The sequence below is a fragment of the Cervus canadensis genome, chromosome 1, assembly GCF_019320065.1.
Source record: "Cervus canadensis isolate Bull #8, Minnesota chromosome 1, ASM1932006v1, whole genome shotgun sequence".
NCBI classification, from domain to species: Eukaryota; Metazoa; Chordata; class Mammalia; order Artiodactyla; family Cervidae; genus Cervus; species Cervus canadensis.
The window spans coordinates 108835433-108853827 of NC_057386.1; the positions used below are offsets into that span (position 1 = coordinate 108835433).

Genomic DNA, 18395 nt, shown 5'->3' on the forward strand with positions numbered 1-18395 from the left:
CCACTTTACAGACAGAGAGTCGGAGACGGGACAGGCCGGTCACGAAGGCCTCAGACCGGTCACTCTGGGTGCCGTGCACTGCCCAGGCCGACCGCTGGACTCCCGGGAATGGGGAACACAACACAAGCATCGACACCAGGCAGAGGCACCAAAGGCGTGTTTTCTGCCCCCACAGTGAGGAGTCTGGCAGGAGACATTCCAGAAGACTTAGAGCTACAAGCCTGGAGCTTAGAAGGGCACTCTCCACGCCCAAGGCTGGACCCAGCCACAGTCTCGGGCAGCCAGGCCCCGGGCCTGGGAATCAAGGCAGCTCGGCCCTGGGGCTCGCTGCTGGGTCAGCAGGACTCACACTGGGGACCAGGGTCACAGGCATGGGATCTGAGGTACTGGCCTTTGCACGTCAGGTGCTGGCATGTAAGAGCTCGGGAGACAGGCCTCAGGATTCAACGGTATGGAGCCCCGGCTTGGAGAACTAGGGTTTGGGGTGTGCAGGGAACAGAGCCACGGAGCTCCCTGGTTACAGTTCGGGGTTCGGGTCTTCGGTGACAGAGCAGGGCACTCGGCTTGAAAAGCTCGGGTACCAGGTGCCCGGGTTCCACATGTCTGGCGCGAGGAATCTGAGTATTCCAGTACTGGGGTGCAGGCTCTTGGAAGTTTGGGAGGCTGGGCTTTGGCCTCGGGGAGGCCCCGTGCATCATGCGCCACCGGCCAAGCGTGCTTCGCTCAGGGTTGCGAACCCCAGACAGCCCTGCAACAGAGTCACGGTTTACCGCAGGCACGGTAGTCTCACGCGCGCCCCGGGGTGGGGGTGGGGGGCCGGGCCCAGGAGAACCGAGGAGGAGTGGACCGGGGCCTGGGAGAGAGGGATCTCACGTGTTGCTCTTCCTGCGGCGTAGGAGCCAGTAGCCGAGCCCAACCAGGGCCACCAGCCCCAGGCCTCCAAAGATGATGCCCAGCAGCACCGCGTAGCTCCGTCCTGGAGAGGTGACGGGCTGTGAGTGAGCTCAGCAAGCAGGTGCAGGCACGCGCACACACGCGTGTGGGGCGGACTTGGGGCGCGGGCGCGTCGGTGGAGCGAGGCAGTGTGTGCGTGGGCAGGCTAGGGGCTGGTGGGCGTGGCTAGGCCAACTGGCGGGCGGGGCGATGCGACGTATGGGCGGGGCTGGGACAAGGAGTTGTGGGCGGGGCTTCTGGTGGGCGGGGCATTCTCACCTGGCTGGCACGTGGGTGTGGGCCAGGACCAAGTCCCGTCAGCCCGGCAGGTGCTGGCCTCCGCCCCGGCCAGGCTGTAGCCGTTGTTGCAGCGGAAGCGGACGGTGGAGCCCTCCAGGTACCTGTCGCCCTGCTTGTGTCCGTTGGCAGGCGGGGCCAGCCAGCCGCAGGACACCACTGGGGAGGGAGTGGGGTCCAGACAACGGACCTGAGCTCGCCGCCCGCTGTCACCAGCCTGGGGGGCCGTGTCCCAGCGCCAGGTGCCCTCCCCCTCGCCCACGCCTCCCCGCGTCACCCTCACCGGGCTGCAGGCTCTGCACGCGAAGCAGGTGCTGCCTGTGGGCCACTCGCGAGGCGTTGCCCACGCTCAGGCTCCCGGTGGCCGCCACGTCAAATCTGCAGAACATGTCGTCCCCACACAGGTCGGCTGCCGCGCTCGCCTGGCTAGGGCTCGCGGAGCTTTCCTCAGGGAAGAGGGGCAGGAAATTGGGGTCATGCTTGGGCCGGTCCTTGAAGTTTTCCACCAGGAACTTGGAGTCGTAGGTGAGCAGGGAGGAGGCGTTCTGCACGGCCCCTGGGAAGACAGCAGCAGGCCTGACGGGTGGGAGGGTCTGGGGGCTCCCCCCACCTCCACCGAGCCCTCCCCAGGGCCGTGCCCCCTTCCCCTCCTGCCGGTGGTCCCTTACAGTCAGCCCCGAATTGGAACAGCTCTCGAGAACTGGCGCTGGGTGGCAGGACCTCCCCACTGCGCAGGGTGAAGTCGTCTGCCGGGTTGTTGTTGAGCGTCCCGAGGAGGCCCCGCGTGTGGGTCAGGAACTTCTCGGGCAGCAGGACCGCCACACTCAGGAACGGCCCTTGGAGGCTGATCTCCAGGCCGGCCTCTGAAGTCAGCATGACTGATACTCTGTCCCCAGCGGCTACCGACAGGAACATGCCTGGGCACACGTGGAGGTGGGGTCAGGGTCGCCTCTGTGGGCACTGTGCTGTGACCCCACAGCCCCGGGATGCATGGGTAGCACCATGGGCTTCAGGGCCAGGAGGGCGTCCCCAGGGCCTGGCCTGCCTTGTCACTCCCCCATCCCAGGCGGCGGCTCTGAGCGCCCAGGCCCTGAAGGGAGCTCCCACACCAGGGTCCAGTGAGGGCAGGGCTGGCTGTCGGCTCTCACACCCTGACTCCACCCCGCAGCCCCCCTTCCCTTCCTGCCAGGATCCCAGATGGGGCCCGCACCGTCCCACTCACCCTTCAGGTCCATCCAGGACTGCTCCGCGAAGCTGAGCACCTCCTGGTTCAGTAGCACCTGCAAGACCCCTGCCCCCTCCCCCAGCCGGACCTCCACCACGTCTGAGTTGGCCTCCTGGATGGCCACCGCAGTCAGCCCCGTGCCTCGGTCCTGAGAGCCTGGGATGATGGGTGCAAAATGGGGTCCACCGGGCTCAGTCTCCCCCTCCCCAGGGATGACCCCGAGCCACCCAGAGCCCCCGGGGCCCGGCCTCACCTTCAGACCCCGTCCTGGTCTGGGTCCGCACCTGCACCCGCAGGTCGGTCAGCGCCGCATCCAGCAGCACGTACTCTCCACGGCCATTGAACGTGAAGTTGGTGCCGTCAAAAGTGACGAAGTGTGGGTCCCCGAAAGCGGAGGCTGGGGAGATCGGAAGGTGAGGCGGGCTGTCCTGACTCTGCCCTGGCCAGCGCCCGCCCAGCCCAGCACCCACCCAGGCGCGGGGGCCGGTAGCTGCGGCAGTCGCTAGAGGGTCGTCTGTTCATGTAGCGGAAGCACTCAGGTGCCCAGAGGCAGCAGTGGTAGAAGCTGATGACGTCGTAGATCCAGTGGGAGAGGCCAGGCACGCGGGGCGGCACGCGGTAGGGGGGTGAGCCCCAGTCGTGGCCGCGGTCCGGGGTGCTGCCCCCGGTGGAGTCAGCCGTCAGGAGCTGCGTGCCATCCGCCGTGTAGCAGCACTGCTGTCCGGAGTCGTACTGGGGGCTGCGGGCACAGACAGGGTCAGGGCCGCCCTGGGGTCCGGCGCCGCCCCCACCCTTCCCCGCGCCCCGCCCCATCCCGCCCCCGCGCCCCGCTCTCTGTCTCGGGCTCACCTGGCTTGCACCGAGCGCACGCAGTGCACAGCGCCTGGGTGGTAGGTGCACACGCTGCCCTGCTCCAGGTCACAGCCGTAGTCTGTCTGCAGAGGGGCTGGCGGCTGTCACCTGCACGGGCTCGGGGCTCCGCGTCCCCTACCCCTCCGGGGCCTCAGACCCCCAGCCTCACCTCGCAGGCCTCCGCCTGCCCGCCCTGTGCTGCCTTGTGCAGCGTGGCCCTTGCTGGTGGGGGCAGCCGGCCCTAGCCTGCCCCTCGCCCACTCCCGGTCCCTGTCTGGGGTGGGGGGCTCACGTGGAAGCGGCCGGAGTCAGCCCGGGCCTGGGCCAGGGTGCAGGGGCAGTCGGGCAGCTCCTCCAGGAATTTGGGCAGCTGGTCCTCCAGCTCCTCCCAGGCCAGGCACTGGTTTCGGGCCCAGGCCACAGGGTCCATCCGGAAGTCATCACCCAGGTGCCAGGCCAGCGCGTGCTCATTGCTCCAGAGCGCTTGCACATCCCTGCAGGGGACGCACGCACGCTCAGGGCCGCCCTCCCTGCCCCTGGCCCTGGCGCCGCCCCTGCCCTGCTCCCTCCACCGTAGGGCCCTGGGCTTGCCCTCCGTGGCGGTCCTTACTGCTCCCCTGCGCGGTGTCTGCTGTCCACGATGCGGAGGGAACCCACTTCCCATCTCTGGAAGTTCTGAGGGGCAGGATTTGGCGTGAAGGTGAAGGAGCCGGAGTTGTGGATGTTGGTAGCCAAGGAGTACAGGTACGACCACGCTGCTGTCCACTGCTGGGAATACGGCTTCCCTGGTGGAGGGGAAGGCCTCGTCAGCCCCTGGGCCTGACCCAGGACCCCCAGGGGCACAGGTGGGGGTGGGAGCCACCCTGGTAGGTGGACAGAAGTATGGACAGATGGCCCGCACATGAGGGCCTGCCCTGCTGGAGGAGGGAGCCAGGCCCAGGCCTGCTAGCCCTTCAGGGGCTCCAAGAGGATGGGGTGGGGCAAATCTTTCCTATTTCCAGGACAAGCCGTGTATCCAGGAGCTGCAAACGTCTGCACCTCCTCCAGCCCCGGCACCCAGGGCCCCCCCCAGCCCCCTGCCACGCCAGGGCTCTTTCTTGCCGACACCTTCCGGCTCGAAATCCCCGGCTGGATTCCCCCCACCTGGAATCTCCTTTCTCCCATCTCCAGGCTCCCAGTGGGGGTCAGGGGCTTGACCCCTGCCGCAGAGGGCCCCCTGCTGGCCTCACCGGTCTCCTCGTAGCCCCACAGCTCGATGGTGACGGTGTCCGAGGGCAGGGCTGAGGTGTTCCAGGTCAGGGTGAGGTTGCCCTGGGTGCCGGGAGTGCCGTAGTACTGCCAGTGGGTCTCATTCACCAGCTGGCTCTTCTCGGAGTCCGACACTTTGCTGGGGTGCACTGGGTGGGGGGCGGGGAGGTGAGGGCTGAGGAAAGGCCTGGGGCCCAGGGGGTCTGGGGCTCCCTTGGGAGCCATGGTGCCCTCGTAGTAGGAAAGGTCAGGGGCTGGGAGAGAAGGGGCCCTGGTCTTTGCCGCCTGGGATGGCTCCTCCCCTCCCCTGGTCAGAGCCAACCCCCCCTCCCTCTGGGTTGGAATCCCCACGTGGATGCCAGCGGGTGGAGAAAGGAGTCTGGGGAGCCCACATCCAGGGCAGGCCTCCAGAGTGACCGGTTCAACCAGATTATCGCCCGGGGGAGTCCCTGTGAGGGCACCGGCCCAGGAGGGTGTGGCCCGGTGCCCTCCTCCCCCGCCATCCGGCCGACACCGTCGTGGCTCACCGGAGAGCCAGGTGCCCGAGCGCGGGAAGGAGCGTCCGTTGTCCATGGAGAGCGTGAACGGGATGCGGCCGGACTCGTAGAGCAGGGGTGACACGCAGTGCACGCGGCCCGAGGCGTCCACGTGGCCGCGGGTCTGGATGCTGTCCTTAAAGCTGCGCAGGGCGAGCGGGTGGGCAGGCTGGGCTGGCAGGGGCCGACCCTCTCCGAGGCTCCCAGCCTCCTCCCAGGGAACCCATCGGGCCAGAAGCCCCGGCCCTCTCCCACCCAGCCCCCCGGGGGTCTGGGCCCCAGTGTTGTTCCTTGGGGCCTCCTACCTGCAGATCACGCTGTCAGTGGGGTTGGGCCAGTTGAGATTCTGGACCACAAAATCCTTGCCCCCCATCATGGAGCCCGAGTAGGGTGAGATCTCCAGGCAGAAATCCCGGATGTCCGCACAGCAGCTGGCCAAGCCGAAGCAGGTCGGGTGGCAGGAACATGGCCCACTCTGGTCTCCGCAGCGTTGGGAGCAGCTCCCCTGAGCACCTGGAGGAGGGCGCAGAGGGCCACATCTCGCAGGGCGCCTGCCTCGCTCTCCCCGGGAGCCCCTTACAGGCAGCCCCAGGAGAAAGCTGGCCGGGAACGGTGCTGACCACCACGGGGACAGAGTGGAAACCCGCTGGGCTCAGAGTCAGGGGGCGGGGGTGGGTGGGTGGTGGCAGTTAATTCTTAGTTCGTCGGCCTGAATGACTGGCTGGAATCGGGGGAGATTTGGGGACACGTGAAATCGCTCAGTTGTGTCCGACTCTTTGCAACCCCATGGACTGTATAGACTACTAGGCTTCTCCATCCATGGGATTTTCCAGGCGAGAGTGCTGGAGTGGGTTGCCATTTCTTTCTCCCCCTCCCTCCCCAAGCAGACTGACTCTCAGCAACCAAGCCGGTGGTGTGCTCGATGGGCATGCGTGCCTGACGCCCCCACGTGGGCCGGGGAGCTGCCTCCACTCCCCAAAGCATCAGTGGACTGGCAGCCTGGAGAAGGACCCCCCTGGCTTGCCCGGCCTGGGGTCTGGGGATGTGGCTGCCAAGAGTCCCCTTGGAGGCCCACTAGGGGCTGGTGCCAGGCTGAACTTGTCCCATCTCACTGCTGGGCATGGCAGGCTCACCCACCATGGGTTATGGCCCTGAAGGGAGCCCGCCCCACCCTCAGGGGAGAAGGCGAGGGGTGCTCCCCTTTTAGGGGACAGTTTCGGCAGAGGACTCGGACAGGCCAGGAGGCGGGTGAGGGCAGTTTGGTGGGGGTGCTGGCCCGGCCACGTGGGCTGGAGGGTGGAGACCGGGGGATGGTGCAGGCCCCTGTCCCGTCTGGCCCATCCCAGCCGCAGCCCCCCCGCGGGGGGCTGGTCACGGGCCAAGCCTGGGCCTGAGCCACCACTGCGGCCCTGCCTCACGCAGTGCAGGGCCTGGCACTCAGGACCGTCAATAAATATTTATGGACCTATGCTGTGATGGCCTGAGGGGTGGGGCAGGAGGCTGAGTGAAGCCCTAAGTAAGATAAGCGGCAGGGGGATGTCAGCGCTTCCCCGGATGGGAAGCTGGCCGGGAGGGGGCGGGGAACGGGTGAAAACCAGCCCGGCCCGGCCCGGCGGGGGTCAGGGGCCCGGCTCTGGAGTGCAGGGCCTTTCTGGGGACTTCCTCAGGCTCAGCCCACCCTGAAAGGGACCCACCGTCCTGCCTCCGGCCGGCCAGGGGACCCAGTGGGGCTGGGGGCTCCTCCATCCAGGCTCGGGTCGCAGTCCAAGGGCTTGGCTGTGCTCACCCTCCCCAGGGACCTCCCTCCCAGCCTGCGACCGCCTTCCGGCTCCCAGCTAGCTTAGAGTAGGCACAGCCCAGACCACCACCCCCATCCCCACCAGCAGCCCCTTGGCCCTGGGCTCCCAGAATTTCTTTCTAGCACCTCCCAGGATGGACATGAATCTGAGCAAACTCCAGGAGAAGCTGAAGGACAGGGAAGCCTGGCACGCTGCCGTGCATGGGGTTGCAAAGAGTCGGACACGACTGAGCGACTGAACGGCATCAGCCCCCGCTGTGGTCACAGACGGCCGGACGGATGGACAAGAGTCTGAGCCCAGGGAGGTTCTGCGCTGGGTCTGACTGCAGCGGGCCGCTGGACAGACGGGGATGGAAGGGCAGGGCGGGGGCATACCTGCTGCAGGCCGGAGGCCCGGGCCGGGGACAGTCGCCAGCAGCAGCAGGGCCCAGGGCAGCAGGGAAGGCTTCATGGTGCGGCCGCGTCTGCAGACGGCGCAGCAGGGGCCGGGAGGTGGCGGGTCAAATATTCCCCAAGCCCGGCCCCGCCCCGCCCCGCGCTGCCGCCCCGCCCCGCCCCGCCCGGTCACCTCTCAAAGTCCACAGGTGCCCGAAGCGCCAGCAGGGCTCAAGCTGCCCCGTTAGCACATTCCTGGCCCTCCGGCCCCTGACCCAGGGGAGGGGGCTGGCATCCTGAAGCCGGATGTCCGGGGTCGGCCGCTCAGACCCTGGATCCCGGTCCCCACCTCCCCGCCCCCAGGCCTGCTCCGCCAGGCTGCGCTCCCGCTGGGGAAGACGTGATGCTGCGGCGGGGAGAAGGCGCGGTGGTCCCTGCCATGCCGGGATTCCAGCGCCCGGGGTTCCTGGGGCCACGGGCCTCGCACCTCAGCTGCCCCCGGGGAGCTGGGCTTCCCAGGCCCTCCCCACAGCCAGGGTGGGGTGCGGGAGCCGGCACCTTCGTGCTGGTGCCTGCCTGCGGCCTGCTGTGTAGGCGCTGGGGGAGGGCCCCAACTGGGCGAGGGCGGAGATGCCCCCGGTGGGAGGAGGGGAAGGACGGGGGCGGGGCCGGGACCCCTGGCAGGTGAACCCTGGGGGCGGGGTGGGGGGCTGAGGCTGGGACCCTGGTCTTCCCTCCACCCGGCTGGCTGGGCTGCTGGCGGGCTCGGGGAAGAAATGGGGTCAGTCTGTGCTCTCCTGCCGGGCCTTTGCCTAGCCCCACCCGCCCCTGCCCAGTCACTCCACGTTTGCATAATCTCTCCTTTGTTCCAACACCTCCCTTCTGTTTATGCAGGTGTGGAAACTGAGGCCCAGTCCGGGAGAGGCGGCAGAGGCGGCCAGGTCCCTGGGAGAGGTGGTTTCCGGGAGCCTCCACGGTCAGGGTAGCGGGGGAGGACCCAGGTCGGAGACTCACTCAGGCCCTGCCACCTGGGCCGGGTCTTGACAGTGGCGGCTTCTCAAGGCATCTGAAGGGGACAGGGCCTTGGACCCCTTAGGGAACTGAAGCTAGTGAGGGGCCCGGGCTGTGACAGGCCTTGGGGCCCTGGGGGTCGGCCAGCCTGGTTCCCTGGTCACTGCCCTCCCCATCCCTCCACCCCACCCCCACCGCAGCGATCCAGAGAGCCGGCGGGGCTGGGGGTGGGGGTGTAGCCACAACTCCTCAGCAGATGCTGGGCACCCAGAGTCTGGGGCCAGCTGCTCCGGGCGTGGGTCCTCGGGTCCCCAAGCCAGCCTCCGGGGGCTGGTGCTGGGACTCGCTCCAGGGTCCTGACCACGGCTTAGGGAACACGGACTTGAAAAAATGCACAGCATGAGAGTTAAGTTTTATTTGGGGCAAAATAAGGACTTTTTCCAGTAGAGTCACGTATGGTTGTGAGAGCTGGACCATAAAGAAGGCTGAGCGCCGAAGAATTGATGCTTTTGAACTGTGGTGTTGGAGAAGACTCTTGAGAGTCCCTTGGACTGCAAGGAGATCCAGCCAGTCCATCCTAGGGGAGATCAGTCCTAGGTGTTCATTGGAAAGACCCTGATGCTGGGAAAGATTGAAGGCAGGAGGAGAAGGGGACGACAGAGGATGAGACGGTTGGATGGCATAACCGACTCGATAGACGTGAGTTTGAGCAAGCTCTGGGAGATGGTGGAGGACAGGGAGGCCTGGCGGGCTGCAGTCCATGGGGTCGCCAAGAGTCGGACACGACGGAGCGACTGGACAACAACAGAGGACTGCAGCCCAGGAGATAGTATCTCACGCAGCTCTGAGAGGCTGCTCCACAGGAGTGGTGGGGAAAGGTCACTGTATATGTGATTTTGGTGAAGGGGCAGTTCATGTGATCAAGGACATATTTTTAGAGGTTTTCTACTACTCCCTTGAAGCCTTTGCTGGTCACAAGGAAGAGTGCTCACCATGAAGGATTTTAGAGCTTTTCTGGATATGAGGAGGTACAAGAACTGGGCTAATAAAGTCAGCTCCTGAGAATACCTGACTCTCTAAGACCTGTCCTGTCCGTTAACTGGAGCACAGACGGCCTCGTTCCTGCTCTCCACCTGAACTCCTTCAGGGGCTGTTGGACGTCAGCTGCTGCAGGGGCACATGACTTGTGGAGGCAGATGCGAGCGCCACTTTGTAGCTGACGGGGCCCCCTCACGGTGATAAGCTTGACCGTACTTTGGGAGGCATTTCGTAGGCACTTTGTGACCATTTTGTCCCACTTTGCTAGGAAGGCTCCTTCCTGGGTCTTCCAACGGTTTTGCAGACAGGCCACTCTGTGCTGTTACTGGACGAGGCCTGTCAGCAGTGACCAGAGGGCTCTGGGCCCGCTATCCCACTCTGTGTCAAGGTCCAGGAAAACCCCTGTCATCAACAGTTACACTCACAATCATTCATCGCATACGGAACTCAGAGAGTCAATTCCCAGGCAGGTTGATAGGAAGTGCAGAGGTCCCCAAGGAGAGAGGGGTCTGGAGTTCTCAAGGAGGAAGAGAGGGCAAACTTTTTCCCCCTCTACATTCCTCAGGATTATATAACAATAATGTATCCTGCTTGAGGACAGTCTCTGGAAAAAACCTGGCTAATTCCGTTATTTTAAGGTGTAAATTATGGGAGTAGGTCTAGTGAGGTCTTTACAACCTCCAGACATTCTTTTGATTCACTGTAATAACTAATTAGAGAGTATATAACTCCATGGCTAACACTAGCAAGGGGGCACTCTTTCTGCCCCCTTCTGATGCCTATGTCAGAAGCTTTCTCTATCTCCTTTATACTTTAATAAAACTTTATGACACAAAAGCTCTGAGCGATCAAGCCTCGTCTCGGCCCCAGATTGAATTCTTCTCCTCCGGAGGCCAAGAATCCCGGCGTCTTTGCGTGGTTCAGCAACAGCCTTTCAGAACTCTACATCTGAGCAACTGCTTCAAGTCACCTAGTCATCATTACTTTTGTTGGAGGTTCAGCCGCACATTTGGTAATACTAATATTAACACAAGAGATGATAATGTTGTAGAACAGGCAAAGTACAACTAACATAGCTAGCAGTATTTTAAAGTCACAAGTAAGAATTAAGCCAGGAACTTCCACTAGGTGTAGCCCAGCATATTCTCAGGTCATCTGACGCAGTGCAATCTCTATCATTCAGGGATGTTAGCATCAGGCTCCCGGCCCAGCTTCCTAGTGTTACTAGGATGGCTATCCTTAGTGTAATTTAACTGTTTCCAAGATAAGGGAGGCCTTAAATCTTAAATGACCACAGCCTGGCGTTTTTATTCCTTGACTGGATTTGCTTATTGCTCCTTGAGTGACTTAGAGGAAGATTCATATTATGGCTGGGGTCAGAGCAGGCATTCTTAATTGGCCAGCCGAGAGGATCCCACCTAGTGATATCAAGAGTAGCCCACAGAGGACTGAACTTCCTTTCTTCTAGAAAAAATTTCTAAGGGTCAACAATTAGAGCTTTGGAGTGGGGAAACCCACCAAAGTAACCTAGAAGTACTAGACACAGGTAATTGGCCACAACCCAATACTTGGATTCATTTTTTAAAACTAGCATAGGATCATGTTCAAGATAGAAAAACGTTTGATTTATATGCAAAGGTCTAAGAAGTAAAAAAAAAAAAAAGTCTAAGAAGTCAAGACAACATTATAAATGATCATACAAATCAGGTCCAGCATCTTGGGTAAGCTGTCTACTTCTGATGTCATCTTCTTTTCGTCCTAGTCTAAGTGTAATTTTCTCTGTTTGAGCATCCTTTTTTAAGCTGAGTTTGACATCAGCAGTCCTGTCTATGGACCAGTCCGGTGCAGGGGCCTACAGAAGATGGAATTAATCCAAGGGTCAATTCTCCTTCACTTTCACTGTGCATGAGCTAGTTAAGAGGACCTGATAGAAGGCCCTTCCACCCAGGTTGGAGACAGTCCTTTCTGGTGTACATAATCCCCTGTTTGGAGGCTGTGGGAACTGAGATTACTGAGATAAGCTTCAGAAATAAAATTTAGAATGTCCTTTTAATCATTCAAGTAACTTTCCATTAATATAGCATAACAGCAAGGAACTTATCTGGGACGTGAGTCAGTAAATACAGACCTCTGTTAAGGAAACTGGGATTTAACATTCATTGAAACATAATCTTTTTCTCTCTAAAGTTATTCTCACTTCTACCAAATATATTCAAATTAAAACTAATTTGTTTGCAAAAATGTCTGGTCTCAGAAAAACAAAACAAGACAAAACAACCTTGGCCAGAAAATTTATATAATTATAATTGATCATAGGGTTTTGCTTTACTGAAATTTTTTATAAGGACTGTCAGACTGAACTACTTAAAACAAAAACAAAACCTCTCAGGGCCAGGAAGATCAGGCCAAGAGCTTATCACATGTCTCAACTACAGATCGAGGGGAATTCCTCCCTTTGCAAGGTTGCCAAAATGCCTTGAGATTTTTACACCTGATGGTGAGGTAGCTTACCTAACTTATCTGTTACAGCTGCCAGAAACCTGAGAGTTTACAAACTCTGGAGGGAGCCAACAGAGAGAGAAAAGTTAAATATTTCAATTCTGCTTACAAAAGTGTAATTTACCAAATTACTATAAGTCATACTTAGTTTGAAGCGAAGGTTCTCCTTACACCCATAAAAGATTCAACCCAGTAATTTCTGGCTATGATACAATTGACAGAGTAACTTGGTTACTGCTGTGACATACCTCACTTGCAGATAATAGCTAGAATGATGGCTGACATTTGACCAGCACATGTCAGCATTTTAGGAGCTCCATATAAATTTTACAATATCTCTATTAGTAACATCTGCCATACACTATGACCCGAGAAGACTGACAATACTTCCCATGCAGTTCAACGCATCACGTGAACCTAGTTTGTATCTCTCTTTGGGATGTTTCAGAAGGCTCTTTGAAGCACTCAAAGTTAGGGAGAGGTCAAAAAGATTTAGGAAGCTTTGCAAAGAATGTCAAAAGGGTTTAAAATACTCAGAGATCATCACAGGTCATTGTGAAACAAGTTACTCACTTAACCAAAGTAACAGTAAAAGATTTCAAAGGTATATACAGAGCAGATTATCTAAAAGTAAAGAAATTACAATCTGTTATCGAAGGCACTTCAACATGTTAAGAAAACTTGTACCATGCACCAAATTCTTCTATTGGAGTCCACTTTCCAAAACTTTTCTGCAGACATCACTTAATTTGCCCATCCAAAAACAATCACCTCTTACGTCAGACATCCCTTAATAAAATGTAATTCCATTCCTCATGCCTTCTTTACTGAAAACACATATCCTACTTTCCTTAAGCAACCACGAACTGACCTTTATATTAGCATTCTGTAGATTGGTGAACATAAATACCAATGATAATTTCTAAAAAAAAATTTGCTTTCTTATAGAGAACATCTCAAGATGGCATCAAACATATTCATTAATAGTCCAAAATACCTTTAGCTTCTCTGTAAGAGGAAGCCAGTTATCAGTAATTAACGTTGCAGTATCTTATTTTATTTGGGAGTACCCTACCCATTAAGTAAACTTCCATCACTTAATTTAGCACAACCCTAGAAATTCAATTTACCAAAATCTGGACAGACTAAAACATAATTACTCTTAATAGAGTTTATTGAAAAGCTTTTAACCCGTTTACGTTTTCTTTCCTAAAAAGTTTCTTCATATTAAGTTAATTTCCTTGCTGACAAAGTTGTAACAGATATATATTATTTTATTTAACTTATATTAAAATAAACCTAGGCCAGATGATAGGATTATACTTAATTTTATATTTGATGTTTATGAATGCACACATTTCTATATTAATTAGGCCAACAAACTTAAACATTAAATACCAGGTATAATTTAATATTGAATATTTCCCAGTTCATATGAACCTGAAATGCACTTAGCTTAATTTCTCTTGAACTTAGAATATTCTGATTTGTAGGCACTTACTTTTCTTTAGGCTAATTAAATTACAGCTCACTTACAAATTAAACTTCTACAAAGATAAAAACTACAAAGACAAAGACAGACACATGTGAGACATACGTTCAGCCAGACACCAACGAGCTATCTAGCCTCATTTTCTCAACTTAAGTCATGAATCAGATATCTCGATATAAAACTCACCAGTATGTTAGAAAGATTTTTAAAGGCTTCGTTCCCTGTTTTTCTTTCTTCAGTTTCAGGATAAGGTTAAGTGATCCTGGGAGCTCTGATCTCAAGGCAACAGGGATAGAAAATCAGCTTCTCCTAATTAGGACTTATTTCCTCAGGACTTTCTTTCCTTGTTCAAGTTAACTTTCTCTACTGGTTGGAATTAAACTGGTTGGGGGTTGGTTCACGTTCAACTGGCATTGTGGACTCAGTTGGCACAACTGGACGTTCATAAATTTTCGTAGCTACCCCCCTTTCTTTTAGTGGTTCTGAAAAGTTGGTCAAGCAGTTTAACAAGCGTTAAGTATGTAACTCAGACCAACCTAGACCGTCTTTCTGACCAGAGCAGCTACACCCTCATCTAAACCTTCTAAAAGGCGGAGTCAAGCAAAGGATGATTGTGGTGGTTAGAGAACAATGACTTGGGTGTCAAGCCAGAATATTCCTTAAAAGGTTTTTTTTTTTTTTCCCTCTTTACTCCTCCTTTGCTGGGCAAAGGCAAACATCAGGAGGTGGAAGAGTTGGAAGAGAAAGGAAAAAAATGAGATAGCATCTGACCAAGTAATTCAGGTAGAAAAAGATACATGTAGAGGGAGAGAGGTGGGTCAGTGACAGACCATCAGCAGCCTGTTTTTGGTTCTGATATAGTTTTAAGAGAAGTTTCCAGATATCAGTCATAGTAAGCACTCCATCCAGTCTGTTTGATCTTATGAACGGCCAGCTTTTTCTAACTGCAAGAATATCAATTTGGGAATATTAAAGGAAGCCCAATCTGCTCGTTTTAGATTGGGAATCTCCTGTTGGCGTAACTGCCCCAGTTAGGCAGGTACTTGCGAGTCTAACTTTTGTATGGACATGACCCTGGCCGAAGTGCGCCCCTTGTATTAACAGAAGCATCGGGTTAGCCTCTTAGCTAACCACTCAAGCTTCCTACAGCTGAGCCTCCCTGGTCCCTGTTAACCAGCCCCCACCAGTCCTTTCACGCAGCTGGGCGGGGGGGTGGGGGGCGTGTACTCTCGGCCAAGCCCCACCGAGTACCTTTCCACTGCCTGGGTACCCCCTGGTGTCTTTCAGCCAGACCCCCGCCCCAGCACGCCAGCGTGTAGCTGACACGGGGGTCTGTGGACAGGGGGAGGGGGCGCTCTGGCTGGAGGGCCAGGGGAGGCCAGGAATGCCCTGTGGGGGGCCAGGGTTGGGGGCCCTCAGCCCTGCAGCCTCGGGAAGGGGCCTGAGTCAGGGCCAGCCCAGCGCTCTGGGTCCCCGCGTGGCTCCGCCCGCGCTGCGGACCCTGGCAGTGCCCAGCCTCTTGGGTGTCTGTCTTCTCAGGCTGGGGGGGGGGCACGGAGTGTCCCCCCGAGAGGGGAGGGGCAGAGGGCAGCAGGGAGGCTCCCTGTGCCACCCTGGCCTTCCAGACGAGGCCCCGGGGCAGACCGGGCCCCTCAAACGTGTGCGTCCCCAGGACGGACGGGCTCTGGGCCGGGACGACGTGGCCAGCACCGCCCTGCTGTTGCGTTACAGACGCTTACCTTTGTAACAGGGGGTCCCACACTGCACCCCCAGCTCACAGGGCGGTCCCGTTGGAGGGGGAGTGTGGTGGGGGGGGGCGGTCCGCACAGACCCGCGCTCCGGGTTCCCGCCATGGCAGGAGTGCAGGCCAGCCCCTGCACCCAGCTGGAGCCTCCTGGAGCACATGGCCTCAGCCCTGTGCCCCGTCCAGGGATGGGGGGCTACCCTGCCTCGACGGGCCCTGCCCTGAGGAACAAAGAGACCGAGATGACTGTTTCATCTTTATTAGAAAAGCAACCAAAAAAAAAAGGACCCTCCGCCGCTGTGACCCAGGCAGAGCCTGAGGAACACGGACGCGGCCGCCTGGGCAGGGAGGGGGCACGTTTACAAAGTCAACATGTCATAAAAAAGGACGCAGGCCCTGCAGAGTTCGGGGAGCTGGGCGGGGGCCGGGGCGGGCCCTCAGATGTCCATGTAGTCCTCGTCCTCGTCCGTCTCGCTCTCCAGCGAGGACTCCTGGCTCGACGTCTCCAGCACCTCCAGCGCCGGCTGGCACAAGCTCTCCTTCCGCACCGTGGCAGCCGACTGCGCCGACAGGATGGCCGACTGCGCCGGGCGGGCGGGCAGGGGTCAGCGGTGGCCCAGTCCCCACCCGCACCCACGTCCCCCACCCGGGGTCCCCCCAGACCCGCCATCACCTTCAGCTTCTGCTTGGTCTCCTCCGAGATGCTGCCTTTGGGCGAGAGCAGGGTCGGGGTGGGCGGTGTGACGGTGATCTCAGGGGGAAACTTGGTGGCGGAAGAGGGGATGACCAGCTTCGGCATGTTGGGCAGCAGGCGTGACTTGGCCCGGCTAGGCTCAGCCTTGCCCGGGGGGCCCTCGGGGGGCGGGGCACTCCCGCCGCCAGGCACCTTGGAGCTGGCCACTGCGGGACGGACCCAGAGGGCTGAGCGGGGTTGTCCGCGGCCTCCCAGGCCGCCCCTCTCCTTTGCAGGCCTCATCACCCCACTCCCCGAGGGACAGAGGCACCCAGGCACCGCCTCTGGTGGTTAGACCGCAGGGTGCTGGCTCCCAGGCCACTTCCTGTCTCCCTGCCTCCCCGAGGGCCTGGCTCTGGCTGGTGGAAGTGGAGACAAGGGGCGCCTAGGAGCAGGGTGTCTGCTGGGGGCCCCGGGGTGGAGGGGAGCGCCGAGCCTCCCAGGCCTCGTCGGCTCTCACATCCCAGAGCCTGCCCCCGGCTGCATCCACGACCCCGTGCGCCCAGGAGCCGCAGGCTGGCTGCTGTCCACGCCCGTCCGCCGCCCGCGGCTTTAAAAGGAGCGGGCTGCCCTAGCGGGGTCTGAGAGAGGCCCCGCCCCAGAAGTCCCCGGAGCCTGGCTGCTGGGCCGGGCGCACTGCTCCTTGGCCGGCAGCCTAACTTGGGCTCCGCACCACCCGAACCATTCCCGTCTGCGAGGCACAGGGTGGAACGGGGCGGGGGGGGGGTGTGTGGCGCTTGGGCACCCCTGCCTTTCTCATCTGCCCCCGCCCCTCTGTCTCCAGGTCCCTCTGCGGGAACGCCCCCGCCACCTGCTGGCCCCGGGGCCATGCCGGGCCTTACCCTGGCTGCAGGCGGGCTGGGCGCTGGTCCGGGGGGCGGCCTCCGCCGCGGGGCCCTCAGGGGCCGTCTTCAGGTGCTCGCTGTCCCGCGGCTCCTGGGGCGGGAAGCCCGGGCCCTCTGCGCCTCCCGCCGGCTCCTCTCCCCCTGGGGGGACAGAGCGGCCGTGGGGGACGCGTGCCCCACGCCGGGACAGGGCCCTCCACCCCGACCGTGGCCGTGACCGCGCAGGCCTCCTCCGACACAGCGGCCCGGGAGGAGCCAGGCTGCTAACTGCTCGCCGGCCGTGGACACCCGGTGAGTCTGACTCACAGGGCCCCACCCCAGCGCCCAGGAGTGGCAACTGGACCCGAACGACCCAGCTGAGGACGGGGCAGACCAAGCGGCCCCCCTGCCAGGCCACACCGTTCGGACAAGGAGCACACCTCCAGGCCCCCGGCCACGCGGGGCCTCCTGTCCCCCTCCTCTGGACGCTCCTGCCACGCCCGCCACCACCCCAGCACCCGGCTGCTCCCCCACGTCCCCAGGAGCGGGGGTCATGGCTGCTCCTCGCCTGGGCGGGGGTCAGGCCCCCGGCCGTCGGCTCTAGTCCCTGGATCTGGCCCTGTCCCCTCGCTCTGACTGCCAGCCGTCTCTGCGTTCCCAGGGCCCAGTCCACACGCGGCAGGGGCAGGCACGACCCGTGGGGGGCCTGCAGCTGCCCTGCTGGGCCTCGCAGGAGCGGGTCGCGCTGGGCACACAGCTGCGACGCGGGCCAGGGGGGGGACTGGTCCAGGCCCTTCCACAGTGGCCCCGGGGGCCGTGCTGAGCTGTCCCCGCCCGGCTGGGCACACCCGTTCTCACACAGCTGTCCCGAGGGCCTGGCCGAGCCACCCCGGGAGCTGCTCCCGTCAGGGGTGGGGGCTGCCTAGCTGACCGCTGCCTCCAGGCACCTGCCCAGGTGTGCGGAGCCGGCAGGGAGAGGCACGTGTGAGCGCGCGTGCGTGCGTGTGTGTCCTGAAATGTGCGCCCTGCCTGGTCGGCCGGGCTCCCCTGCCCACTGTGGGCTGCACTTCCCAGGGGCCCCTAAGTGTGGAAGGAACCAGGGCTTCCTGCTGCCTGCAGAGCCCCAGCCCCGCGTCCCCTGGCCCGTGGCCGTCTCCGGGGGTGAAGACCACCGAGATGGAGCGAGAGCCCGGGGTCCAGACCCTGCGCTCTGCTGAGCCTCCGCGGGAGGAGGAACATGGTGGGCGGGGGGTGGAGACAGCACTCGGGGGTCACCGGGCGGGAGGCGCCCACACCTCCGCGCAGCAACAGGCCTGCTGTGGGACCGGGCCCGCCCGCCTGGCAGAGGGCCCAGACTCACCTGGGTGCAGAGAGGATGTGCTGGGGGCGGCCTCAGGCCGGTGCGGCCGCGGGGGCCCGGTGTCCTTGGCCAGGTCTGGGGTGGAGGTGGCGGCCGGCACAGGGCGAGGCTTGGCGTGGCCGTCGCTGGGCCGTGGTGGGGCGTCCACCAGCACAGGCTCAGGGGCTGCGGGGGCCGTGGCGGTGGGGAAGATGCTCTCTCGGGAGTCCTTGGGGTGCTTCGGGGTGGTGGGCGTGTCCCCTGCCGCCTGGGAGGGCAGAGTGGGTGTGAGGGGGCCCACCCTGCCGATGTCGGGGGCTGCTGGGGGCCTAGGGGCTCGCCTGAGGACATCCAGGGCACGGCAGAGGGGCCCTAGGCTGGCCGGGACCTGCACCCCCCACTGCCGGGTGCCAGCCGGGAGGGTGGTGCAGCTGTGACCCGGGGCACAGGA

General features: G+C 60.4%; 2 protein-coding genes across 6 annotated transcripts in view; both read right to left on the minus strand.

The window, feature by feature from the left end:
• Positions 1–140: 140 nt before the first annotated feature.
• Positions 141–7511, minus strand: SUSD2 (sushi domain containing 2). The gene is made up of 16 exons (XM_043434669.1): positions 7458–7511; positions 7265–7353; positions 5397–5604; positions 5083–5234; positions 4537–4704; positions 3918–4092; positions 3600–3801; positions 3305–3390; positions 2926–3194; positions 2709–2852; positions 2453–2611; positions 1899–2147; positions 1514–1786; positions 1213–1389; positions 874–976; positions 141–748 (listed from the first exon to the last, which is right to left on the minus strand). Exons 2-16 carry the CDS (start codon positions 7338–7340, stop codon positions 724–726), a joined length of 2466 nt encoding a protein of 821 aa, XP_043290604.1. The 5' UTR covers positions 7341–7353; positions 7458–7511; the 3' UTR covers positions 141–723.
• Positions 7512–15291: 7780 nt separating this feature from the next.
• CABIN1 (calcineurin binding protein 1) overlaps positions 15292–18395 on the minus strand; it is a 70799-nt gene continuing 67695 nt past the window's right edge. For all 5 annotated transcript variants that reach the window (XM_043434671.1, XM_043434672.1, XM_043434674.1 and 2 more), the window contains exons 34-37: positions 17966–18212; positions 16624–16767; positions 15722–15948; positions 15292–15629 (exon numbers count right to left, since the gene is read on the minus strand). In XM_043434671.1, coding sequence (XP_043290606.1) covers positions 15486–15629; positions 15722–15948; positions 16624–16767; positions 17966–18212 — 762 coding nt within the window. In that variant the 3' untranslated portion in view covers positions 15292–15485. The remainder of the gene's footprint in view (positions 15630–15721; positions 15949–16623; positions 16768–17965; positions 18213–18395) is intronic.